The 27,967-nt window shown below is 37.1% G+C and overlaps 1 protein-coding gene across 1 annotated transcript in view; it reads right to left on the bottom strand.

The window, feature by feature from the left end:
• OCA2 (OCA2 melanosomal transmembrane protein) overlaps window positions 1-27,967 on the bottom strand; it is a 159,104-nt gene that overhangs the window by 122,322 nt on the left and 8,815 nt on the right. The window contains exons 2-8 of the mRNA XM_054627989.2: window positions 15,236-15,334; window positions 14,436-14,624; window positions 10,984-11,041; window positions 10,051-10,123; window positions 1,747-1,901; window positions 1,180-1,262; window positions 685-838 (exon numbers count right to left, since the gene is read on the bottom strand). Coding sequence (XP_054483964.2) covers window positions 685-838; window positions 1,180-1,262; window positions 1,747-1,901; window positions 10,051-10,123; window positions 10,984-11,041; window positions 14,436-14,624; window positions 15,236-15,334 — 811 coding nt within the window. The remainder of the gene's footprint in view (window positions 1-684; window positions 839-1,179; window positions 1,263-1,746; window positions 1,902-10,050; window positions 10,124-10,983; window positions 11,042-14,435; window positions 14,625-15,235; window positions 15,335-27,967) is intronic.

Genomic DNA, 27,967 nt, shown 5'->3' on the forward strand with positions numbered 1-27,967 from the left:
CATTTTAAGATAACAGTAAGTATTTTCATTTCAAAGAATTCAGTTGGAGTCCTGTGTTATTTATGATATGTTTTCCATTCTTAGTGTGATGCAATGCATTTTTATTTGATTTAGTACCTCAAGGTTTTGTAATGTTGCTGCAATATATGTTAAAAGTTCCCTGTCCCTTGACTTCATATTAATTCAAGCTCAATTTCCTCTTCAAATAATACAGTTAAAGAATGCCTAAAAGGCACTTATTAAAATATATGTTCATTTTAACCTGTTGAAAGTACATTAAGTTCATAATTTGATGTACCTTAGAGAATGTAAATAACAATATGTTTTTTTTATCTCATAAAATACTTCAATACTTAAAAACAAATTTTCCACACCTTTTGCAATTCTTACCTATTTTTACTCTCACAACAAAACTGTAATTCTGTTGAAATATTAGAAAACTTATAGAGCCTAATAGAAAAACATGCAAGATCACTGTAACAATAAAAGAACTTGGCAGAATCACTTCCAATACAGAACAATTTCCCCACATGTATCTCATTCATATCATTAGCAACACTGATGGTGCATGAAGAAGTTATATACACATTTTAAAATTATATCAAAGCCCAAGACTGAAAATTCTTCTTGCGCTCCACTTACAGCTTAGGAAAAAAATAAAATCCAAGTACAAAACTGACTTACTTCCAATATGATCAGCACGTAGACACCTACTAAGATGATGGATGCTACTGTTACTTGTGCCTCTATATTTGCATGAAGGTACTGATGCTTCATGGAGAGAGGAACACTTCCAGACTCCTGAAGGAAAGCTTGAATGTTTATAAAGATGGTGCCTCTGGTGAAAGAAAAAGATGTCTCGTTTATTCCTGGAATGAAATACCTTTTGTTTTATTTGTGCATTATTTTATATTGAGTACTTATTAATATATTTGTTATAGCTTTACAAAAGCAAGCAACTCCTAAATATCTTCAAACAAACTCTATCCTTCTAAAAAGTATTGTTTAGAAATTAACTCAAGAACAAACCAGTCTTGTAAATACTTTCAAAGACCAACAAGAAGTCATCCTTTCCTGCATTTCTCAAACATGCAGTGATAATTATTTTTAAAATAATATCTTAGTCAAGTCTATGGAAACTGCTCCTTAAATGCATCATTTTTCAGTCTCTTAGCCAACCTGTTTGGTATCTGAAAGGTTCTAGTAGTGAAGATCTGCTGATTTCTTCTTGAGCTTAAGGGTAGAGACCAGTTGTATACCACCTGCAAGAGAGTCATATTCAGCAATATTAGCAGAAGTCAGTGATAGTGATTTGTCTTTGATAGAGGGTTTTATTCCTATTTTTCTCTCTTCTGACAATTTTTGTGGGTTTTTGTGGGTCAGGAATAAAATCAGCCTAAATCAGTTCTCCCTGATTAGGTTTGTTATGGGTGCTCAGGTTTAATCAAACTAAATCATCCTCATACTCAATCAACGAAATGAGGGACACCTCCAGGATGTCCTCCAGAGGGAAGATGCCAAAACACATTTTGCACTGAATATAGAGAACAAAATTTTGATGCAGGAAGCCCAGAGAAGCCTTATAAAGGCAAAAGAAAATGCAACTTTAATTACAGTAAGTTTTCTAATGCTGAAAGTGAAACACTTTGAAGCAAGAAGCATGGCCATTTAATCCACACAGTGGGGATGGAAATAAATTATAAAACACATCTCAGAAAAAGTGAAAGAGAATTTAAAGACTATCACCTGCTGCTGGTGCCTCCTCCTTGATCCTGTGTCTTCACTCTGGCTGATTTGTACAACAATGTATTCCTCTGTTTGCTCATCAACTTGTGCCCCAAATGGGCCTCCTATGTCTAACTTCAACAGAGCAGAATCATGAAAGTCAGTCAGATTCATAGCTATTAATATAGTTGTTAAGGTGCAAATTCCCAGTAAAAATAGTATAGGCTGTGTAGGCTGTACAATTTCCAGGAAAAAAAAATTAGTCAATTTATATTGAAAAAATACATTCTGCAGCTAAATTTCAGAAATTTTGAAAATAACAAAACCAATGTCTACTTCCTCACCAAGTGGTACTGTTTTGACCAAGTTTCCTAATAAAACAAGAGTTAAAAGTTCAGAACAAATATCTTTCCTAGTGACTTTTGGCTTTTACCTGATGTATCAAAGCTTCAAAATAGCATACAGAAATACACAGAGAGACAGAGGAGTAAGGCTCTTTAAGTACTGGTACTAATGAAAGGCTACACCATTAGCTCATAAATTTAAACATCACAAAACTTGTACTGGTAAAAACAATGTAGAAACTTCAGAGGATTTTGCCTGATTATTTGCTTTTAGGTCAAAGTTTTGCTCACAATGTTACAAATACTTGAAAGACATTTTCAGCATCCTTTCAGCTGAAGTACTCACAGACTCTATTGCACTCAGCTCCCTCATCTGCTGCTTTTTTCTTGAGATATCTCACATAAGATATGATCAAACTACATTCCTAGTCTAGTATAATTGAAAGATCAGCCAGCCATGATCCACAAATCCACTGGAAGTCTGGTTCTATTAGTTCCAATACATCTAGGTCTTTTAAAACCTAGATTTATAATAGTCCACTTCTGGCATGGTTGAAAAAAGCATCCCTGTGGCTTAGTGGGTGGGGAAGGGAGGGAAGGAGGAAACCCGAGCTTTTAAACTCTCCACAGTTTGTTTGTTACTGTAATGGAGCAATATTGTAATTGTTTTGCTCCTGTCTGTGACAGGTAGAAAGCTAAGGCATAAGCAACAAAACAAAAAAAAAAAGCTAACAAACAAAAATAACTCCTCAGTTTTACACACACATATTCCATTGAAATCATGAGACTTAATCACATGCTTGAAAATCTTATGGTTTTAACATCTAATATTTTATTGAGCATACTACAAAGAGAGAGTAAAATGTACCAGATCATATACCCACCAAAACAATTTTCCCAAAAAGATGCTTTATAGCCCTCAAAACTAAGAGACTTTGACAGGAAAAGAAAAAACTCAGGATAGTTAGAGGGCAGTGCTGTGCTCTGTCCTGCTTCCAGCGACCCCCAGGGAAGATCATCCATGTTAAGTCAGTGTCTAATGGGGAAAGATTTGGGAGATTATGAGGTCCTTTGGGATCTAGAAAAGAGTAATCTCTCATAGTAAGCAAAAAAAAAACCCTAGGTCTGGTACCAGGTGGGCAGCCAATGCATTCAAAGTAAATAAATGCCACCCTGCTTGGCAAGGCAAGCTGAGCAAACACCACCAGTGACATTCACATGCCATTAATTAAAGAATTAAGCTCCCAAGCATCTCTTTGCTTAAAGGAATCACACAGGAAAGGATAAAAAAATTATCTCACATGTAACAAATCAGGAGACAAGTCCAGTCTGAAGAATTTACACTCACAATCCTTAGCAAACACAAACAGAAATGACAACAGTTCTCTTGTGTTTCTGAAAGTTTTAAATAAAATTTGGCATGACAGTTTTTCTGTGTCACTAGTTGATATATAATAGGAGTCTCAATAGGACCTATACCCATACATTTAACTAGAGACATTAATTAAACCTTCTAGAAGGTCTGCTCACCTGAAGTCATTAACCCTACAATTTGGGACAACTTTTAATAGTCAGTTTTTCACTAGGCATGTAGCCAGTTATGTCTTAAAAAGCTTCAGGTGCATATAATTATGGCAGCTTCCTTTTAAGCAATACTTTTAAAATAAATCCTGTAATTACCTAGATGACACATTCAGGAGCTATTAGAAAGGATGTCTAAAATTAAACCTTATTTTCAAGAAGAGTGGCTCCTTTCTTTTTTTCCTCTACAGATAAGGATACTTTTTCCATTTCATTCTGTGCACTTATAAAACCATTATAAAGAGCCATAGGAAAAAAAAGGGAGAGGGGTTCTCCTTTGATTGCAAGTGCAACAGAACAGCATTCACCAGTCTGCATTGAGGCTCTTAAAACCCATCAGAGTTATCTTTTTCCAAACAATATTTAGGGACTCTGTCATAATTCCATTGTTACACTGCAGCAGATCACAGCCTTTATGAAAGGTGGAATCATAATAAACCAGAAGAAAACTTCAGACATGCTTACATGAAAAAAATATGATTTTTTAATCAAGTTGAACTTCAGAATATTTTTGTTCTGCCTTACCTTGTTTTTATATTTCCTTTAAATTGCCAGAATGTGATCTCCTCTGAATTTTAATCATTCAGATATGGACAACTTTTGGGAAAACTCTCTTTTTACTTCTAATATTCCTTTTTATTCTGCAATTTAAGTATGTTTTTCCTTTCCTGAACTTTTCTTTTGTAATGCGTCCTCCACTGTGCCCCTTTAAAGCAAAAATCTCCCTGGGGAGATTTACAGACAGAGCTGATATTTTTTATTTCACTTCAGCTAAACTGCTTCATTTTGATATAGTTCTATTCTTGAAATCACATTATTGCTGTGAATTAGCCCGTCAAGGGATTTGGGTTTATGTTTGCTCTGTGAAGCATTACACTGTGGCTGTCTGTATTTACACCTGGCACCAGAGCAGGTCTGCTGCTCCCAGCTGAACCAAGAGCTGTGTTTCCTGATCCTGGTTTTCTGAAGAGGTTTTGAGGAGTGTGTGACAGTCACCTCATGTTACTTTATTTTTATGTGGCTTATATAGACAACATGATGGAATGGGATGCAGTGGCTGAACATTTAAACTGGTATTCATTCACCACAGGTCCTGCTTCTGTACTTTGGACATCTGCATCTGATGGTTGCTTCCCTAAAATCAGTGATGAAAGGGTGCTTGTAAGATGGAATTCATGGCTTGATTTTGGACTACCACATGAAGATCAGAATAACTGCTCATGAGGAACATCCATTCTCTCTATTAACTGTAAAGAGAGCCTAGGATGACTAACTCAGGAGTAGCTGAGTCAGTCCCCAAAATACCAAGCCCCTGCTCTACCCTCCATCATGTAATTACTTCCAAGTGTACAGGGGCAGGCAAAAAGCTCTGTTTGACAGAGATTCTCTGTTATATTTGCACACAGATGGCTGACTTTATTCTTTCTTTAATATCTATTTGTATATCCTATTCTGCATACTGTAGAATAGACCTTGAGAATGCTATGTCTATGGATTACTTTTCAAGTTTCTGAGGTAGTTATACACCATTTATCCTGATTTATGACCAGGTCACTTATGCTGGTTTCTCTAGGATAACACCATTGTAATGAAGGCCATTTCCCTGGATCCATTTTTGCATTGTCTTTAACTGGTGTTATTTCTGCATTGGTATTTGTGCTTTTCTTTTTTTCATTTCCTATCCCTGCTCTTATCTCTGGTGAGGATTTTTCTACATCATCCCTTCATAACGTAACAAGTTAAACCACACACTTCTCTGTCCCTATTGGCTTCCCCATCTGATGAATGCTCTAAGAACTTTTTATTTTCCTCCTTTTTTGAGTGTGAGCTATCCAGATCCATTATTGTCTACAGTGGATACATCCTTTCTCTCTGCTCCATCAGTTTGAGAAGTTCTGTAACAAACCAATTTCTACAGCATTTTATCAATTGTGTCTTGAGATTCTGTTTCTTAGCTGCCTCTGCACGTGGTCCTGGTCTTCATCCATCTATTTAACAGCTTGAACATTGCCTGCAGGCCTAAATGCTTTGTACATTTCCAACAACCTCAAAAACAGAAACAACTTTTAAATGCTTTCTGCAAGGAAAAATTATGGAGGAGAGTCCCCCAGCAGAGAACTAGAGTTATAAAATAAGAAAATATTCAGAGGAGGAAAAGAATTAAAGGGATTAGAGAGGTTTTGTAATTAATTACATTAATTTTTGCTCCCTGGAGAAGAACCTTCAAGGAAGCTGAAAATTCTGCTAAAATATAGCTATATTCTTTGCCTCACAATCCTTCTTCCTATATATACACCTCTTGCACAGGAGTGGGAAATGTTGCTTTCCGTGTCACTAATGGTCATGGCATGATTGCAAGTTTTCTAGTGACCTTTCCTTGCTCCAACAGTTGCACCAATAACACAAATTCATTAAGAAATCATTCAAACTCATACAACCTCAGCAAGGAATTCGATAATAAGGAGTCTTAAGTCCATTTGTCCTAGAGATTCCTCATCCATATGTGGAATTGTTCTAAATAGTTCCATTGAATCCAAAGAAAAGAGAAATCTAGCCTATGATTTAAAATTCAACAAATTTTTACTATTGAGATACATCTTCTACTTTCTAAATTTGAGACCTTAATCCTGGACTGGAAGTGATAAAATCTCTCATGGAGAGAATGGAAATACATCTATGAAAATGGCCCCTGTCTAGTCAGTTTGATATCTCTGGTTTTGTCTGATTTGGAATAAGCAGATACACATTCCGATGTGACTTCAGGTTATGTACTTTTATTGAGTTTTATTTTGAACATAAAGAGCAAGTGAGTAAGAAATCCTCAATGCTAGGTGCTGTGAAAATATATAATTTTCAAAATGTCATCCTTTGTTCAAAAAATTTAACTGGGGAGATAAATACCTAAACAATCAGATAATCAGATCAGGACTGAAAGACTTTAAAACATATTTACAAAAATGCAACATCCTTGGCCAGACTCAGGAATAATTTACAGCCCACTCTCCAGGTAATTTCTGACAATCAGTCCAAAAAAGCAAAATGAAATTGCTTTGCTCACACTGATCTAACCTTTCCTCACCTATAACATGACTGGGTGCAAGTACAAATGTTGAGAGGAAGAAAAGGTTGTTACTGAGGGAGAGAATAAAGCTAGAAACTCACACTTCAGTGAGGTAGGTGTGAGATCCATTGCACAGAAATGAGCTGAAGACTTAACCATTTTTTGAAAACTAAAATATTTCTACTATTGAGAAGTGTAGGCATAGCTATAACTGTGTGAGATACAGTTAAAGAAAGAAGGCACTGCATCAGGGAGACAGACATTTCTCTAAATTACAGTGAAATAGCATACAGTTTGCATAATTCCTTAAAAGCATGATGACTCTCAATTACTTTTTAATTTCATAAAACCTAGTTCAAGTCAAAAAGTGAGTGTCTAGTTCTGGTCCAGTTGTCCATTCCCTATTGCTGGACAAAAGCTTAAAATTTGCTTAGATTAGGGCAGTAGTTTTTAGAAACAAAATAATGAACACAAAGTATATTTAATACTTCAGAAAAATTTTCAAGTCTGAAAATGTATGTAAGTTGTGAAGAATATTTCTTATTCACTCTTTGATCACCCAGTTAATGGAGAGACACTTCCTGAAGGTTTGAATGGCCAAAGAGTTAAGAAAAAATAAGAATGTTCATGTCTTAGAATAGGTACATGTAATTAAACAAAAAATGCTGAAATTTATTCAGACTCTGCATCTCTTCTTCTATCATCTTAATAACTAAAGATGTTCTCCCCTTAACATACAGCCTTTGAACAAAAGATCTGGAAATGCTTCACACATTTTACATCAACAGTGACATTGAATCTCGCTTCCTGCAGAAAGGGTCCTCAAGTCAGGCTCCAGTATAAACTTCCTTCTTTCTGGTATTATAGAGTTGACTGTTAGAATTTAAAAACTAATAAATCCCAAGAATTTATGTTCAAAGAAAGATATTACCAATATTTTGAAAAGCTATACTAAAATCATTGAATTTGTGCCTGGCGCCGATGCAGAAATCAGTATTAAAAAAAAAAAAACAAACAAACCAACCACACACAAAATTACAGACTCAGAAAACTTCTATTAATTCACAGGGGGCAAGATGTTGTTTCCAGAATCTGCAGCCAGCACACCTCTGTGTTACATGCCAGATTTGTACCCATGGGGATTGACAAAGCCATGGGAGATACGTGTGTGCTAATAATAAAGAAGGTAATGAGAAGAAAAACTGCTAGAGTAAAACCAAACCAGAGATACAGGTATAGCAACACAAACAGAGATCTCATTGGAAAAGCAGGTCACCTCCACACCAGCTAATGAAGGCCTCTCCCAGCACCAGAGAAGGAAAGTCCTGCCCCTAAGCAAACCTGAGATTTCATGGGCATGGCAGAAAAAACAAAAAAATCCAGGTGACACTAGGATGACAAAGGACATGAAGTCCAAAAGTAATCACTCAATTTGTTTTTTAAAACTATTTCACACTTTGTTTTGTCTTTTCGAGTGTATGGAGATACATTGCATATGTGAGCAGACACTCACAACAGTGTACTTGGGCATTTCTGGAAATAAACAACTGTGAGGAAGGAGCTCAAAAAAAAAAAAAAGTGGTTAGTACCTATTCAATACTTCTAAACAGCTTTTGAAGCAGAAGCAAGAGGTAACGTATGCTCATTTGCAATTTTGGCATCGTATGAGCTAAGATACTTATTTTCCACCCAAAGTCTCAGATTATAACCTCCAAGGGCTTTGTGGCAAGGACTGCTGCAGCACACCTGCAAACCTACCATTAAAATCTTGTGGTCATTCAGAGAGTAGCCCATAGTGTCCATTGGGAGTACTGCAATCTGTCAGCCAGCATAAATTGCATCTTCAGCACTGCTGGCTGAATGGTCAACATTACCTAGGCCTAGCCAAGAAGGGGAATCCTTTCTTCACTATGCAATAAAGGGGAAGACAACCACACTAACTTACTGCTGGGCAAATGGAGACTGACAGTGACAGTAGGAGGACATTCAGGGTGGCTGGTGCCTTTTACGAAATTCTTTTAGAAAGGCAATCTTTCTCCTTGACTCTTCTGCTTGAATTACTATATCATCTTGAAAAAGAAGCTTGGCTTTCCTGGATTGCTTGCCTTTCACTTTTCCCCAGCTCAGTGACATCAGACAGCAGACAGAATATCTAGTTTTCAAGATACATTACACAAACTAAAACGCTCTAGCTTTGGGTTTGTTAAGTAAGAAATGGAAATGCTATATTCTGACTGTCTGACAGCTATTTGTCTCAAAGTGTCCTGACATGATAGGTAAAATGCAAAATACAGGAACATCTGTTTGTCTAAAATCCCAGTCCCAAATGCAGTTCCCTGAAACAAAGGGAATATTTGGTTGCAGAGCTAATTTGTACAATGCAACAGCTATGGGTCCAACCCAAATCTGAAAAGGGAGGAAATCTTCAATTTATGCTATGACAGTTGACTAAAACTTGAGCTTAAAGACCCTCTTTGAATTCATTCTCTTTTGGCAGATAAGGCTGTGACAGCCGTGGTGCTGTTCAACACTACACCCCCATAGGAACTTTCAACAACATTTTCAAGAAGGACCAAAAACACTGATGTGAACAGGAGATTACAGCTGAAGTTGTCATTTGTCCTACTAAAAGTCCATCTGCTTCCTTCCAAAAAGCAGTCTCAACTCTTAATTATAAGCTGCCCTAAAGCACTAACATTTTCTTCTTTATTTACCCTACTAATTAGTGCATTATATAGTGTCATTATTGGTGACAGTGAGAATGCTAATAATTAAAGCTATTTAAAATGGACTCTCCCTGCCCAAAGCTATGGAGCTGACCAGTTATATAGAAGAACAGAGCATCTCAAAAGTAAAAACCTACTGCACCTTTTCAAAACAAGGGACCTTGCAGGAGCTTGTGAAATGTATCTATAGGTGCATCTTCTCTTAACACTAGTGAAATAAGAGCCAAGAAGATTTTTATCAGACTGATTTAACTAGAAATATAGTGGGAAGAATAAATGTAACTAATTTGCAAAAGTTTTGTTTGTTTACTAGCTGAATGTTCAAGCCTCAAAGACTTTTCACATTCAGATCTGTATTGACCTATGATGACTAATTTTTATTTGGGGTTGTTCTATTGCTTCTTCTTCTAAACAGTTGCTTGGCCCCAGACAGGTGCCATTCAGTACAACTTGGAGAAGGAGTACTTGGGCCAGTGTCAAGGACAAGTCCAAATGCAGCCAAGGCTCTGAGGTCACCCTGTCCTCTCAGGGTGCAAGACAGAATATACACACCCTTTCAACTGCTTTATCAATGAAACATCAGATCCCTTTTTTTCCAATGAAAGAAGGATACAGAAGCTTTCCAGAGGTGATACAGCCAACATCTGCCAGGGCGTACCTTGATCTGGATAAATGCCAAATAAAATCTAGGGCAAGGATAAAGAATAAACATTCATTAGTAACAAAAAAACTGCCAAAGACCTGCTAAACTTATCTCAAGTACTTTAAAAAGACACTGCATATTCAGTTGTGAGATTGTTTCAGTATTTTTAAGTATAATTCCACCACAGTTGAAAAGCATCTCTGGGATACTTAACAAGGGTAAGTAGTTCTCCAGTTAATTTACAGTCAAAGTCCCATATTTATGCACTTTCTCAAAATGTCTCCTAGGTCAACCTTCAGGATCTGTCTAGAAAGCAGCACCCATACCTGAGGAAATGCAGAGTGTCATCTATTTTCTTCCTGGCACAGAAGCCCTGCTACCCCAAAAAGGAATTCCTCACAGCCACTAAAAAAATAAACTCCAGCTTTTTAAAATTTTTCTCTAGACTTTCAGTTGAAGATTTTGCTGAATTTGAAGATTTTGCTAAGGGAGGCAGCACTTTGGCCACCTGAAGGAGATGCCAATCTCCCCATCAACTTCTGCCTCTGACACTGTGAAGTGCTGTCATTGCTGCAGCATCCTCCCAAGCACAGCTTTCCCTGTGAGCATTCCTCAGGTGCCAGGATCAAAAGATCCATCCTGAATTCAAAAAGCATCCTTAAGGGACCTACAAATTTGGGCTTAAGCTGCTTCTTCCTCCAAATCAACTGCTTACCCAACCACATTGTCCTGAGAGGTGACAAGTGCACCAAATACTACTATGACTAGGCATGAAGCCCTGTACAGTATTGTCAGTTTTTGCCTCAAGACATTTTCTGTGTGCTAAGAGAAAATATCATAGCTCATTTTGAACTAATTCTAAAGAAATGGGGGCCAGGGGAAGACTAAAAATTCAATACTTACAGAGCAGACAACTACGAAGATAAAGAGACCTGAAACTTTCAGGAATTTTAGGCAGCATCTGAAACACAAGGAAACACATATTTACTATCTGGCTAGTTTAAGAACAACCTTTCCTATTCTGTTAACAGCTCTGACATTTCAGAAACATCATGGTAAGCACTTATGGGTGATAGTACATTACATCAGAGTGCAGACACCACAAAGCAAGGTCAGCAAGGGTTTAGGAAGCCTTGGTGACCATCAGGGCTCCTGCACCAGCTCTGCTCACAGATGGATCTCAGTGCACAAGAAGGAGGATTTGCCCCTTGGAAAATCTAAGGGAAGGCTGCAGAATGAGCTGGTGCTGGATCCTGGAACTACTTGTCCACTACTGCTGCTGGCCCCTGGGAGACCCTAATCCCCCTCAGGTGATTCTTGTCTCTCCCAGAGAGGCAAAGGAGCATTGCTATCACAGGGAGGTGGCATGGTTGTGCTGAAAACACAGGTTGTTGCATAGACAGATGGTGTCATGAGAGACTTCCTCAAAACTGGACTTATAATACACACCCTGAAAAGTATTAGGAAATGCAGTTTGAAGACAAGAACAAGATTTAAGAATCTTCTGGGTTTAGCAGTATCTTTTAAAACCACATATACTTCATGAGTATAAATCTACTAACAAAACTGATTTTTTTTTTTTTTTTCCCCATGGCATGCCTGTGCCCATTGAAGGAATGCCTTGTTCTGGAAATGAGATGCCACAAAATATTCTGAATTGTTCACACTTACTACTGAGTGGGTTAGGCAAGAATAACTCTAAATTAAAATGTGGATATTGAAGATGCATGGTCTTGAGAAAGAAATCTTAAGATTTAACATTTTAAATTACTATTTTTTAATCTTACTAAAAAGACAACTAAAAATTTTCTGACTGCCCATCAATATGTTATACTGATGCCATAATTTACAGAAGCCTTTATGTAGGTTTGACCTCGTTACATATTTTCATTTTGAAAGCATCAATATTCTTATTCCATTTGGTTTTCTGACAGAATGACAAATGCAGGACTTGATTTAAACCTGATGACAAGCAAGAAGGAAAACATTTCAAGTTACCAGGATAATTAGCTGAAAAACAAAGAGTGCAATAAAAAGCTTCATTGACATATGCTACAGGACAAAATATTAAAGCAGAATAGTCTGAAGAATGTTAGAAATAATTTTTAATCACAGTGGAAATAATTCCCTAAATCAATTCATTGACAAAAAGCAACAGAAATTACTGGAGACCCATTTTTCAAAAACATTGTTTTCCAAAGTTTCCCCCCTCTCTAGAATTGTCCAAACAGCAGCTAATAAAAACCAGCAGCTAATAAAAATGTCTTGTCACAAACTGGTACAAAGGGGCTAAAGTCCCCTATTTAATACAAGTGGTAACAACTTTAGCCAAACTTTGCACAGCATGAAAATCTAGGGAAGGAGGAAGAGGAGAAGGAAGCCAGTTAGGTGGTTTCTTCTAGAAATTCCAAGTAGTCCTGATCTACTGATGGTAGAGAGAGGAAGAAAGTGATACAGACGTGAAAAGAAAGGAATGATGACACAAGCCATTTATAAGCACTTCATCACTGATAATGTCTTTTGGTATTATGTGATTTATGGAAAATAGTGACAGTTTAGTCATAGATTCTCTATCCTGCTGGTCAATTCTGTCCATCTTTACATTACAGTTTCCTTCTGGAATTTTGAAATTTATTAGGTTATGAATTAATAAATTTTAATCCAGACTAGTTTAATTTTTATGTACTTTTTTTTTGCACTTTGGACTTACAATTTATGATAAAAAGTTATTATTAAAAACCTTTTGATTTTAAGACACAAGTGAAATAAAATATTAATTATTTATGAATTAATAACCAGTTGTTTGTAAATAACAGAAACTCATCCAAAGGAGCTGGCAAGATGTAATAAAAACAAGGTTTTGGAAATGGTTTTAATAAATACAGCATTTAGAAGGGTCTTTTCCTCCTGTCTGTTTGTTTTCATGACATTTTGTATTAGGGAAGCAGAATTTTTAACAGCTTACATTTGAGACATGATCAGCTTTGGACTCACCCGTGGTTCACAATCTGTCTCTTCCTACAGTGCTAATCTGGCACAGTGATGCAAGTACAAACCCTGTGCCAAATCCTATGCTGATATATGCCTCCAGTACAATCCTATCTGACTTCAGTTGGAAATGCATGGAGTATAAATCTATGAAGAATTTCACCCTCTCTTCTAAGCCAAATGATTTTTGATCTGATCTGCATATGGTGTTGGGCAGTTTAGCATCATTTGTTATCTCAGCAGTGCTGTGCTAATTTACAACAGCCAAGGAGCTGATCCCATATGTACAGCTTGCACTATAGCAGTGAAAATATTTCAAGGGAGCTTCTGCCAGAAAAACTTGCTCCTCTCCAGATTATAAACCTATGGTGTACTGGAAACAATAGATTTCACACTCCCAATTGATACCTTTGTTCCATCAAATACCAGGGAAATCTACCACAAATGTGAAGAAAAACACCTGCCAAATTTCTTTGCATGTGCTCACATTGCACTAATTGCAGTCATTGGAATTCTCCTGCTCCATTTGTTCAGCAGCAAAGTGGGAGAGCACAAAACCATATGCACAATGAGAAGAAAACAATTGTGAAGTGATGAGCTAAAACAACATACAGATTGGGAAAAGACAGAAAAGACACACTGACATTCTGCTGGAAAGGTGCAGCAAATCAACAAGGAGATGCAGACCTGCAGTGCTGGGCTCCATGAAAACCCTGCAGAGCTACCTACAGACAGCAAAACAAACTAGAAAAAGCATTGAGCCTCTAGAGGGGGCAGAGGGAATTAGTATACAAGATTAAAGGCTCTGCTAGTTAAGCCCCCAGCAAAAATATCCCAAGAAAATCTGAAGTCATGCTCTTATCATATTGCTATCTTTTAATATATTAACAGGTTCAATTTCCTCCAGCCATAGCCCTAAATGACTACTTTGGGGTAAAGAATGAAATATATTAATGTTGTCCAAGATGGAAAAATGCTCAGTTATATTTTGCTTTGTGCATATGTGAAAAGCTACTGTAATGACTACAGAAGAAGTTTTACACGCATATTTAAATTAAAGTGAAGCAACAAAACACTGAAGAAAAAAATGCTGTGGAATCAACCACAGGTCTTTTAAAAAATGGTTTCAGAGAAATATTAAAAGCAGTATAGAAGGTATTTAATTACAAATTTAAAATAGGTAAATGATTGATTCTTCTTAGAAGGGGCTATTGATCATTATGGAGACTCCATAATCAGTTTCAAACTAGATACAGTCTAAATATGGAATCCTATTATATTAATTTACATAAAATAATTTTCTAGATACCTATGCATAAAAACAAATGCATGCAGAAATTTAAAAAAAATAATGTTTGAATTCAGACCTCATCTTTGATAAATTGAACTTGACATGAAGGCTGTCCAAGATTTCATATTTCTCAGAAGAAGCAGATCTGGGAAAACTTGTCATTTCACTTTCCAGTTGAAACCTTTGCTCAAATTCTGCAGAGCTGTTGTCCCATGAATCATCATCTGTGGTAAAATCTGGATTATGAAGAGCCATACACTGCAACCTGTCACACATTTTCAGTAAACATAATAAAACAAAACAGTGTTTTATTTCAACAGGTAGTAGATGCAACTGACCTTGCAGAACCTTACGTTCACTCTGAGAGATATTTATGGAAAAATTCATAGAAAAATATTTATTCAGTACAGACCAAGGTTCCCTTGGTGACACAGCTGAGAAGTCTGGGGAGCAAGAGCAAAGACCCCATGACATTTAGATGCACCTGAGAGTACAAGTTCTCTGACACACCAGGCAGATTATTTCAGGATGTATTTGGTGTGCAAGCTCCATCATGAGGACCCTCCCTATAGTTCTGCTGTGTCTTTCAGTGCACTTATGTAACAGCCCATGGAGGAAATAAGAGCACAGAACCTACATGTGTCTATGCTTAGGGCTCTCTAATGACCCTGACCTCACACCTTACATCCTTCCCTTCCCTTTTTTCAGCCCCTTCTCTGCTACCAAGGTCCTCCAGAGTAATTCTCTGCTTACAGTCCCAGCTATTCCCTTTATTTCCCTGCAGGTTTGGTGTTAGGATATAAGAAAGAACCACATGCAACTAAATAGAAGATAACTTAGGAAAAAAATATTTTGAGAAAAATGAAAGTAACTCACCCACTTTCCTCTGAGGAAACCTTCAGTAATGGTGTCTTCTCTGTAAAAACAGTGTTTTTTGACCTTGAGCTGAATAATTTTGAAAAATTGAAGTGATATCTTTGGAGGGAGAAAAAAAAAACAGAATAGTAAGTCTGCAGCAAAATGATTCACTAAAGATCTACAGAATATTTTGCTACAAGCCCATCTAATTAGTTAAATATTCTTTAAGAATGGTGTTGACCTAAATTAGGGTTTTCATTCATTAAGTTTGAACTAGTCATGGTAGTTACCTCCTTATACTCACAGGGGACTCATTCATAGAAGTTTACACTAGCATACTTCATAAAATATGAGATAATAGAAGAACTTATTCATTTATTATAATAAATGCTATTTGAGACATGGGTCACCATCTACAAATCTCTATATCAAATCTCTACAGCAACCTTGGTACTCTTGGTATTAGGAAAGAAAACCTGAATACATGTACTTAATTTCTGCAGCACAGTCCCTTACAAATGGTTTCTGTCAAGTCTTGGTCCAGGTGTTGCAGATAATTAAACAGTGTAAGCTACTTCATGCCATATTGCAGCTTAGCATTGTGAAGGACCTTTTTTGCTGAAGTATAAATCCCCAAACTTAAGAAGCAGCTGAAGACAATCAATGACAGTCACAGAGGTCTGGCTTTGAGGCAGACTTCTGGTAGAGACTAAATAATTGAGCCATTCTAGAACATGTTCCCATGACCAGGCTCTTCCAGAGAAATTTCCTATCAAAATCAACATTATTCAGGTACACTCAGATTTATTCCATTCAAAATTGCAACCTCCCACCACCAGAAAGTTTCAAAGAAATATGCTAGACATACAGTCAAAATGCAGATCTCAATACATTTAGAGGAAACCCAAAATTTCTTCCACTATTGCTGGACTGTGAGGGGAAAGAAATTATAAAATCATTGACTTCTAAATAAATACACAACAGTGACTAGTTATTCAGTCCTCTAATTATAAGAACAGCTCAAAAAGAAGGTTTTGCGTATTTGAATTTATAACACTATGAAGTTTCTTGCAATTTGTAGATCTGTGTCTCAACTTTGAGTTTGTAAAATTAAAACCTCCAAGTACTGCTTTGGCTTGTTTGTTCAGTAGTGTTTTCAGTCAGAAGATGTGCTAGGTGCAGAGCAATTGGATATGGTTATTTCAGTCTTGAATGACCACAACACTCATTCAAACTCTGCTGTAAGTCACATATTTTCAGTATCAGCTGAACAAAGTGAAAGAGTTAGAGAGATTCTATTACCCAATACCTCACGTAAAAAGTTTGGCAGATTACAACTCAGGTGCTACATTGCACTGACACTTAATCTGTGAAGCGATGATTGCATAATCTGTAGCTATCAAAGTGCTTCCTTTTTTAAGCAGGAGAGTATATTTCACACAGAAGAAAGTCTAATTGGAGAAACTGTTATTTTGAAGTAACTACTCTTCCAATCTCATCATAGCTTTCAATGTAAAAAGCTACCTAGAGCTTTTACAAAATGGAGCCCATAGGTATAGCAGGAACACTATCAGGACTTTAAATGTGCACTCACATGCATTGCTGATACACTTCTGGCTAATCCCAACATCCCACTATACTCAAAGTCTGCATCCAAATCAGGCAAATTTATAACAATTCTGATGGTGGACTTTGAATGTGTGAGTTCAGAAATTTGACTGATGAAAAGACCACTTACTATTTCTGCTTTTAAACACAACAATGTCAGATGTTCCACAGGAAAAAAAGGCTTCAAATGATACATAATATATGCTGTTCTGATCTTCCCTCACCTTGTGCACACTATTTGCCTTTCTGCACTTCCTTTTGTTCTTTTCCTCCTGGAATGTGTAAAATTTGAGACCAATAACCAGACACTTTCTATAAAAACTTCCATTTTCTTCTAATTGGTAGGGGTTGACACCAACATTGCTTTATGTTACACAGGCATATGTATATCCCACTGACAATCCACACCTCAGCAGCTCTTCACCACTACTGTGAATGACCAGTTTGCAAAAAGTGCTGAAGGGCAAAGCAACCACAGGAATGGCAACAAGAAAAGGAGTATGAAGGTCAGGTGACAGAACCTGAGGTGAAGAATCCAGAATGCTAATTAAACATATCACCTTCACTTTCTTCTTACACTTTGTTATCCCCACTTGCTCGTATAGGTCCTGTCACTTTCAAATGGAACTATGGAGCTGAACAGATGGCCAAGAATGACAAAGACAGAAAAAAAAGGAAAAGGTCTTCAGATAAAGTAAAAACAATTAGTACACGACAACAGCAATTTGCAGAGAATAAAAACACATGGACAAGAATAAGCAGCAGGAAACAGCCAGGCTTGACAAAACAAAAATAATTAGAGAAAAAGCAGAAGAGCCTCAACTCCCCCATGATGTGATTACTCTAATTAGAGAATGAGAGTAATATAAACAGTAAAGCTAATTAGGGCATAAAGGAATCTTGCAGGCTGAAAGCTCTAGAAAGAAAAGTTGTGAAAACATCATTTAAAAAATTGCAGGGACTATAAAAATGAAAGTTATCCTTGAATAGATAGCCTGGCACAAACCTCTCTGTGCCCCTCATACTTCTGCAGAGATGCTAGAGGTGCAATTTGATCATCCATTTAATCTAAAGATAAAAGATCATCTGCAACCAAAACCTAGGAAGGCCCAAAGACCCCCTGCTGATAGAGGAAGTCTGCAGAGCTCAAAAACCATCTTAGCATAATTTTAGTGCTCCTCAACCCTGCAAGTAGCTGATAATTGGGAAGCTGTGTAAATAGCAAACAAATCAAAATGTAACAAATTTCAAAAACTGGGGTTCGGTCACACTTTGAATGTTTCTTCCTGAACAAATATAAGCAAAGTTTCTTTGCTTATGCTAGAATGGAGTGCAATCCACCTCTACTGAGCAATTCAGCAACATTACCAAGAGGTTAATCACCAGGTTAGCCCATTAACCAATTGTGGGTAGGCCTGTTCTCAGGATGAAAAGACCACTCTAGATTTGCAGGCAAGGATCTGGTAAGCTGGACACCACTTGTGTACACAGTTCTCCTCTCACAGTTCAGACTCAAAAATCATTAGCATTTTCTACATCAAATATAGAATAGTTTATGTTGGTCAAACTGGCTTTCTGGAGAGGTACAGTGAGAGCAGGAGATGAAAGGAAGAGATGTGAGAGACTCCAGTTGCTCCCACTGATGGGTTCATGATTCCTCAGACATTAGTCAGAGATGGTGGCTGGCAAAGTCTGCTTCCCATTACCTGCAGGTGATACCTTCCTGCTGTCAAGCCCTAGACCTGCACTCTGACCACATTTTCAGGCATTTCCTAATGGTGTTTACACCTGAAATTTTAAACAAAAGGAAAAGGAAGACTGCGGTGGGCCCTGATGTTCAGCCATAAGCAACGTTTCAATCCCAAATGCACAACAGCAAAGGACACCAAAAGAAATATACATCCTACAGGAGCCCGACCAAGTAAAAAATCATGCTCATCCTAGTTAGGCTGCAAACACTTAAAATAATCACTAGATCTGACTGGAACCTGTTACTTAGCCCTGTATTGAAAAGATTAATCATGGTACACAATGTATTGCTTTCATTCCCTATAACAAAAAAGATACATTTTAAATATCAGCTATATAATCCTTCATCTCCCATATGATATGCTGTGCACACAACTATCATTTGGGGAGCAATTTCTGTGAAGACAGAAAGCAATAATTCTCACTTCCATGGGAAAGATTTGGTCAGAATTGAAGAGGGGAATATGGAAGTATATATATTATGTAAGAACATCAACAGTTTTTACTATAACTTAGTAAAAAATTTCATTTTATAAAAAAATTAAAAGCAGAATCTCTTCAGGGGAAAAAAGACCTAGGATGCTTCCCTGAATTAGTAATCTGATTCAAAGCTGGTAACTAAAACCATTATAAGCATGACCTTATCACTCTCTACAACTTCCTGAAAGGTGATTGTAGTCAGGTAGGGCTTGGTCTCTTTAATCAGGCAGCAGCTGACAGAACCAGAGGACACAGTCTCAAGCTGCATCAAGGCTGATGCATTCCAATATAGGTTGGATATTAGGGAAAAGTTTTTTACAGAAAGGGTGACAAAGCTCTGGAATGGTCTGCCCGAGGAGGTGGTGGAGTTGCCATCCTTGGATGTGTTTAAACAAAGACTGGATATGGCACTTAATGCCATAGTTTAGTTGAGGTGTTGGGGCATGGGTTGAACTCTATGATCTTTAAGGTCTCTTCCAAACTTGTGATTCTGTGAATTCTGTGCATGAGGTTACCTCTCAAACAAAAGCTTAAGAATACTACTGACCCAAGAGTTTATAACAAGTACAACAACTAAGCAAAGTTTCCTAAAAGAGAAGTCCAGAGTAAGAATATGAGAGATAATTAATCATGAACGACACTAGTCACCAACAGCATGAGTTTAATTTATCATTACTACATTCTTTGAGAATCAAGTCTAATTTCAGAAGCTTCATCTTTCCTAAATAGAAAACATTTAAACAAATCATATGTACTGACCTAATTACTCTTACCATAACTGTAAAAACAAAACAAAAGCCACAAAGAAAGAGATCCCCAGACCAGCTTTTGATTGCGCTTAAAACACATTCTCCCACCAAGTTGGTATTTGTGATTTTCTAATAAAGTCCACTTTTTGGGGAACAGTTATGTGGTACAAACTGTGCTGACCAACATCAGAGCATGCACCTCTTAAACTTTTACTGTGCACTAAGCAGCTGTATGCATACATCTGACAACTTTGTCATATACATGTGCCCACACAAAGACACAATCCTCTGTGGCGATTTCTCCTCAGAGGTAGCACACCATGGGGAAATTGTTATGACTACCCATCACAAATCAAGTGTGGCAGCTGATACAGAGTCAAGAGAAGGATCAAAGACTCCAGAGCTCTCATCTCAAAACAGTTTCTAGATATTTCCTCATGACTTCTTTATGTAGCTTCACCAAATCATCAAATAACCTCCAGACCTTTTAAACCCATGCCCCACTAAGATGTCAGAAAAAATGAGCAATGAAAGCATTATTTACTACAGACTCATTTTCTTTTTTACTTTTCTAATTTTCTATTGGACAGGACTGTATGGGATCCTGCAGAGGGATCCCCAGAGAGGGATCCTGAAGGGCTGGCACTGCCTGATAGCATGACACTGTGAGAGGTACAGCCAACTGGCAGGTCTCATTTTGAAAGACATTGAGGTGCTGGAATGCATTCAAACAGTAAATAAGGTGGTGAAGGGTCTGGAGCAGCTGAGAGGACTGGGGTTGTTTAGTCTGAAGAAAAGGAGAAGGAAAGGTCAGGGAAGACCTTATATCTCCCTGCCTGAAGGGAGGTCATAATGAGGTGGGCATTGGTCTCTACTCCCAGAAAATAAGTCACAGGACATGAGAGAATAGCCTCAAGTTATTTCAGGGACATTTCAGATTGACTGTTTGGAAATATTTTTTCACAGAAATGGTTGTCAAGCATTGGAACTGACTGCTCAGAGAAGTGCTCAGTTACCAGCAGGTAACTCAAGTATTTAAAAGACATGTAGATGTGGCACTTAGGCCCAGGATTTAGTGCTTTTCCTGGCACTTGGTAGTGCTGGGAAAGCTGTTGGACTTGGTAATTGTAAAGGTCTTTTTCACCCTAAATCATTCTATTATTCCAAATTGAGAAACATATGCCTTGCCAAGACCCCATGCAATTAAAGAGCATGCTTAAGAAATGTGTAGGGAAATGTGTGCTGAACTTATCCTAGATGGAAATGGTAGGGCACACACAATGTGAGCGCTTCATTCATTTCTGCTGGATTTGGAAAGTGAACATGTTCTTCAATGGCAATTTTAAGTTCAAAAATAGCCTGGAAAACAGAGTGCTTCATGTGTTTCCTGTTTTAAAATCAAATCAGGGTTTGTAGGGTGCTTCTCTGAAAAAAGAAAAAAAGGGTATGTCCACAATTTGGTAATTTGTTTACCTCAAGAGTCTTTGCCTGCCTCTGTCAGGGAAGGTCTCCATCAATAGGATATTGGGGAATAGTAAACAGACCAGGACCTCACTCTAGTGGGTCAAGATAAAAGAAAGGACTTAACTTTTAAGCTGCCATGAAACATTTCTGACTGTACCTCAGAGGGACTGTTTTTGTGACAGAGAGACACACATTTTCTGCTCCCATTTCAGGGTATCATGAGGTCCATCTGCCTGTGGGAGGGAGGCAGGACCAGGGACTGGCCATGGGTCTGGAAGGGCCATGATCTTCCCAACAAGAGCCTGTCCCACAGCACCCAACAAGGGAGCAGGGATGGGGTGGAGATGGAAGCACAAGTCAACTCTGATTTCATGAGAAGCCAGCAGGACCACAGGGATACAGCAGGTGCACAAACCTACCATTTGAAGGAGTGAGAAGTTGCACTGAAGAAGGTATCTGCTGTTTCCTCCTCTAAATTTTCTGTTTCAGCAAAGGAAATTAAAAAGCTACAGGAGACCACATGGAAAACTGCAGAGAGTCTGAAGGAGAAAATAAATTTCAGGAGCAGAGGCTGCCAAAAGAGTTTAGCTGTTAGCAACTGCCAGCAAGCTGCAAATTTGAAAGAGCCATCAGGAGCCAGTATGGGTAGCAGCCCAAATTCCAAACCCCTAGTTTCCTTATGGATTACACTGATAACCTGTTAAGAAGTATTATCTGCAAATGCTGCAGGGTATACTGAAAAATGAGTCTGCAATAGGGAAGCAATTTATCAAGAACACTTAAAGCATGAGTGCATTTGTGACACTTTAGTATATTCTGCAGGTTTGGCTTTTAAATGCCACCATTTTCCCTTGACATTCTCAATGGGCTTCCAGCTTAACCAGCTCTGCTGCTAACTGAGTTTTGACAAATAAAGGGGGATCACACTTTTTTTCTAGTCCATAAGGGAATTTGAAAAATCTCAAACATTGAAAAAGTGGTCACAGCTTAATACTTTAACTTTATATCTGATTAGACTCTCTTTTAGATGCAATATGAGGCACTTGACTGATGGAAGTATGAACAGAAGAGTAGGTCTGAGATACAACTAGGTGATGTAACCATGCCCAGAGAAGGTTTTTATTCATCAAGCATTGAAGTGATAGAATGTTGTCATCTCAAAGGTTTGGGGGAACATATGTTAAAACATGAAGATTTACTTAGAGAGCAGCTGAATTCCAGAATTATGCAAGAAAAGGAAGCACTATTAAAACAAGGCTAGTGGCCACTTCCAAGATGAAGGAACACCTTCATACACAACAGTGAGGGAGAATTATTTTGATAAAATTCTCCTTAATCCAAGCGATGTATTGACAAACTGGGACATTTATTGATTCTTCTGGCTTTTCATATATCCTTATGCCATTAGCCCCAGTTTTGGAGACTGAAAAGAGTAATTAGCTAGCTATACTTAGAGATCAAGAAATGAAAAATCTACTTTTTTCCTTTTTAAGCATTTCTTTGAAAATTTTTGTTCCATATATTTCATTCAAGAATTTGGATATAGGATTATTCATAACTGTAACTTTTAGATTAAAAAAAGACTGTCACTAAAAAAAAGTCTACATTCCTTAGAGTCAAAAAAAAAGGCAGACATCTACCAAAAAAAGCATTCACCAACAACATGAGAAAATGTAGCTGATTTCTGTGCCTGGAGAGGTGTTACAGAGGCAGGCCACCACACAGCTTAAAAAAAAAACAAGTTGTCATCAAATTAACTTTTATTTCAAAAAACCCACATGACTGATCCAAAGTACTGTAAGCTTGCTGGGACTAGTATTTTGTCCTTTGGTCACAATAAAATGAAACACAGTAAGCTCAAGCATACTCATATCTGTTAAATAGTCCAGCATTACAAAATAGGTAAGACAATTTATGTAGCCTCTATGTAGATTATGATCTTGGTTGACTGGACCCAGCAAAAATGCTAAACTTTGCTTCAAAGCTAGAGCATGACACCAAGCAGAAAAAGAAGAAACAGCAGTAAAATTTGCAGATAAATACTTTCTAGTGGGAGATATAGTTGTCATTTTTTTAAATACCCTATTAAGCTGATAAAATAATGACATTTTTTTCACTTGGAAGTCCTTCCATTGTATTTACTTTTTAAATTATTTTAATTACAATGGAGGTACTAAGAATTTCTTTTCAGGTTCTGGCTGAGCATAAGCAGTGAGGTCATTCATATAAACTTTGCCATCTGAAAGTTTGGTTTAGGATCATTACAGTCATTGGCAAGAGAGAGAACTCTTCAAGTCATTTTCATCCTCCACATCTCCAATGCAGTCTATACAAGGAACCTGGTGAATTAACTCTGACATAACAAAAAGACTTTTTCACTGAATGACATACAAGCCTTATATAAATAATGTCTATATTGCAATGTAATAAAAAGTACTTTTATATATACACTTTATTTGCACTTAGATCAAATCCCTTTTTTATACATAAGAGTTATCATCAAAAAGGTTATTCAGAGTTGATTAAGTTCACACAAAAAAAATCTATCAACAAGTCCTTCCAAACACAACTTCCTTATAACTTCCTAGCAAGTAACTTAAAAAACAGAGTGATTCCACATAACTGGTCATCTGCATTCCACCTTGAGTTATATCAGAGCCAAAAACCTTTAAAACATTGAAAATCCCAGAGAAACAAGTTAAAAAACCCAAACAGAATAAAAAGGCAGCTCATATCAATAAAATATTTTCTCTTACATTTAGGTGATATTCCGTGAAATTATTCAAGAGTAAATACTGTTTTATCTCACAAAGATGGTGCTCTTCCCTGCAATAGTCCTTCACTTAGATCACTGTTACACATTAACATACACTCTTACAAGCCTCAGGAAATTCATTCCATAGCCTTGAGTTCTGGTCTGCTACCAGACATCTTTTTTGCCTTAAAAGGCCTTAGAGATCTGGATCCTCAAGAATACAGTGTCAGAGAAGGAGCTTCTAATCTGTATTAACAAGCAGCTTTGAAACACATATTTTTGACTTGTTGCTGACCAAGGGGAGACAAATTTAAGACACAAGATTGAAGTCCATAAAAATATTCAACTGAAATTCTCAAAGTAAAAAGAAGGCAGGGAAGAAAAACGACCACTAAACTAATCAACCTAAACCAAGGATTATAAATAACACATTCCAAAAAAATTCTGGGAATTTGATTTTCTCATGCAGGGTATCAGGCAAATTATATTTGGCAAGTCCCCCCTAAAGTGGGCTAATTGACCACAAAAAAAATCAAAAAGTTTTTCAGCTTCCCTTCCTCCTGATTTTAGCTTCTCCAGGTAAGAACATACTGCTGTGCACTGAAAAACCAAAAACCAGAATCACATCTCTTAGGATTCAGAAGGAAATTACTCTTCCTACACAGCAGATGGCTTTGTTCCATAGTTTAACTGTACATCATACTTCTTAATAGACTTTTTCCCTCCCTGTCAAAGAGATGCCAGACTCTTTCATCTCAGACACCACGTTCCCTTCAACCCTATACAGAATGGAATAACTTTGGTTACTCCATAGTCGCACACAGGTGACTTCTTTCCATGTTGTTCCTCAAATAGCATAGTCTTCATGAAATCTGTCATAATATTTGTTGTGTATGTTTTAAAAATTAGTACCATCCCAAAGCTAAATAAATCCTGAATACTGATCATCAAAATATAGATAAAAAAATAACTCTTCACAAAGCTATGAAAATCTCTGGCCACACAGAAATGAGGTTACATAAATAAAACTTCATTCTGTGCTTCCCAAAGAAAAATAAAATACAAAACGGGAAAGTGTCAGTGTGCCTGACTTGAAAATAAAATTCTTCAGCAAGAGATTATGTGCAGAAAAGGGGAAAGCCCAAGCTGACATGGCTGCCCTATGTTAGCAGCTTCTGTACCAGCAGCAGAACACAGCTAACAGTTAAAGACAGAAGAAATTTTACAGGTGTTTGCTTCCTCTAGCAGATACAGTGCCTGAATAATCTATTAGTTTTTCAACCAAAAACACTTGTTAGCATTCTTAAAAGAACGAACTGAAACCACTATTTGAACGTTAAATAAGCAGTTCTTGTCATTTGCCATGTGTTGAACCAGACAGTTACACAGCTATTTGGTTATCAACTCAGATGGATTAAACAGGTTTAATTTTCTTGAACCAACAGTGCCTCCAAATAAGAAAAGCTTGAAACATAAGAAAAGGTGCTGACAAACACAATTCTTGCATATATTTTTTCAATAAAACATATCCAGAAATTGTTGTCAACAGTCGTTGCATCAATGACTCTCTTTTTAAAAGAAAATAGAGAGGGACATTCTGGCAAAATGGAAATGCAGAGGAGCCACATAAGTGGATACTCTTGGCAGCAGAGCAAAAAATAACAAAACAAAACAAACAGCAAAAAAAGAAAAAAAAAAAGACACTAAAGTGCCCATTTATCAGACACTGTTATTAAAAGTTAATGTGGAAGTAGGCCTTCTGCACCTCAAGGAACAACACAGAATAATGTCTTTTCTTTTATACAAAAATAACAGTTTAGAGAACAAATAATGTAGGTTCATTTGAGTCATGGCATTTAGAAGTAGGCTCTAATTGAAAAGAAATGTTTTAAAAACAGACAAATATAAAATGTTTATGAGAAGTCCATAGTGGGTTGTCACAGAAAAAACACTTTGTACTATTTTAAGATTATGGAATATGAAAATTAATTAGAATAGTGGAAGAACTGAAGCTACAGGAATTATTTCCTCCAGCAGCATTAGGAAAAAGAGTTGGCCGAAGAGAAAAAAAAAATAACATGACACATGGTAGAGCTAAAAGAACAGATTTTAACCTAAGAGCAACTGAAGAAAAAAGAAGGTGGACAAATTTTAAAAAGGGCATTGTTTAGAGAGGATGGACTCCAGCAACATTTTTTATTTGTCACAAGGTATGGCTGCAGTCTCAGCTCTGAAGTATTATTCCAGTTTATCTATTAGTTTATTTTGGTCAATAATCAAACGCTGTAACCACAATAGGAGAATGTATGTTGCTAGTTGCAACTTTATTGTTAATGAAGACCCTCATTCCTGAAGAGATACAGATGCAGCAACAGGTGGGATCCAGATGATTAATTTTGCATCCAAGTAAATAAATTACATTACATATAAGGAAGCCAGTGTCAATACTTAATTTAGATGATCACAAAGTATTACATGCATGACCTGAATCTTCTCAGATTCATAGAGCTTAGGAAGTATGAAGACTGAGAATTCTCTGTTCTCCAACCTATCTACTTGAACCGAAAACATTTTCAGAGTGGTCTATCAAGAAAATTAAATTATCAGTCCTACTCCAAATTGTAAATAGATCAATACATTTATTAACTGCTTTTGATGTAGAGTCCCTGTTCTGCCTCACAAACATCAGATTTCCAGCTGAAGGAAAGCATGACAGGTTCAACAACAACAGCGTCATTCTATCAACTTTTGTAAACAGAAAAATAGATCCAAAACTGTGATTAGTACAATGTCCATACATGCAAGGTCTTATGACAATCTATCATTCTCTTCTGCCAAGGACAGTCTGTCTTCTGTCAAAATAGGCAAGTTGGAATATTTCTGGCTAGGTAATTCTCTTCAATATTTCCATTCAACTAGGAACAGGTTTGTAAGGAGTGCTTGTTGTCATTTTATTTAAGGTTAAAAACAATAGTTTTTTCAAACACTCATGCTCAATGTTTTTACTCTGAAACATCACTACTTCTTACGGTTCTGATTTGGCTAAGTTTTGGCCACATACTACAGTATGCCAAGTAGATGGAACCCAAAAATAATGTCTAAAATGCATGAATTCCATTGCACCACTTTGTAGAGTCTTTTTTTTTTCATTGACCTGTACTAGAAAGCACTGGGAGGCCCAACACACAGAGCAAACTGGAAAAGAAAACTCATGTTGCCAATGGATGCAACAAAAACTCACATATTTATATAATGTTACAACATAGCTCTTCTCTTTTAGCTTGCATGACTAAAGACACATCAGAGAAAACAGAAGGGAATCCCTTGGTACGCTCATTCTGGGTTTATTCTTCCTTTTGGCAGAACAATTCACTAAATTCAGGTTCATCCTTTTCACTGTATGAGGTTTACATGCTGAAGAAGCTGTCAATAGACTCTTAAAGAGGATTGCAGGTCACATGTCATTGACATGGTTGAGGAGGTAGAATTGCTCCTATCACATCTAGGAAGATTAGAAAGAAAAGAGTATTTGAAACTGCCTTTACTTTTTTATTTCTTGGCAGCAGAGAGAATGAATTGCATCAGACCACAAGAGTGGGAGGAGAAGTCACTGCAAAATATTTACTCTATGCTACTCAGGATCAGACTTAGAGTAAATTCCTCAAAAGCATAATGTTTCCTCCTCAAATATCAAGTGCAAAGCCCTGTCAGACATATGAGTTCAATGTAGCTGCCAGGGTGGCCATCTGACGGAGATGCTTTCATATTTCACCTCAGAGATCTCCACTTCAGGCAAGGGAGCTCTTACAGAAGCTCTGCTCAAGGATAGCAGGGAGTGAATAGCAGATGGACTGTGTTTACTGTCCTTACTGACTAGCACAGAAAAGACAGTAGCTCTTGTGTGAGCAAGAAAGTGTGAGCAAAGCCTTCAGCCTTTCACAGCTG

This window comes from Agelaius phoeniceus, chromosome 2 (assembly GCF_051311805.1).
Source record: "Agelaius phoeniceus isolate bAgePho1 chromosome 2, bAgePho1.hap1, whole genome shotgun sequence".
NCBI classification, from domain to species: Eukaryota; Metazoa; Chordata; class Aves; order Passeriformes; family Icteridae; genus Agelaius; species Agelaius phoeniceus.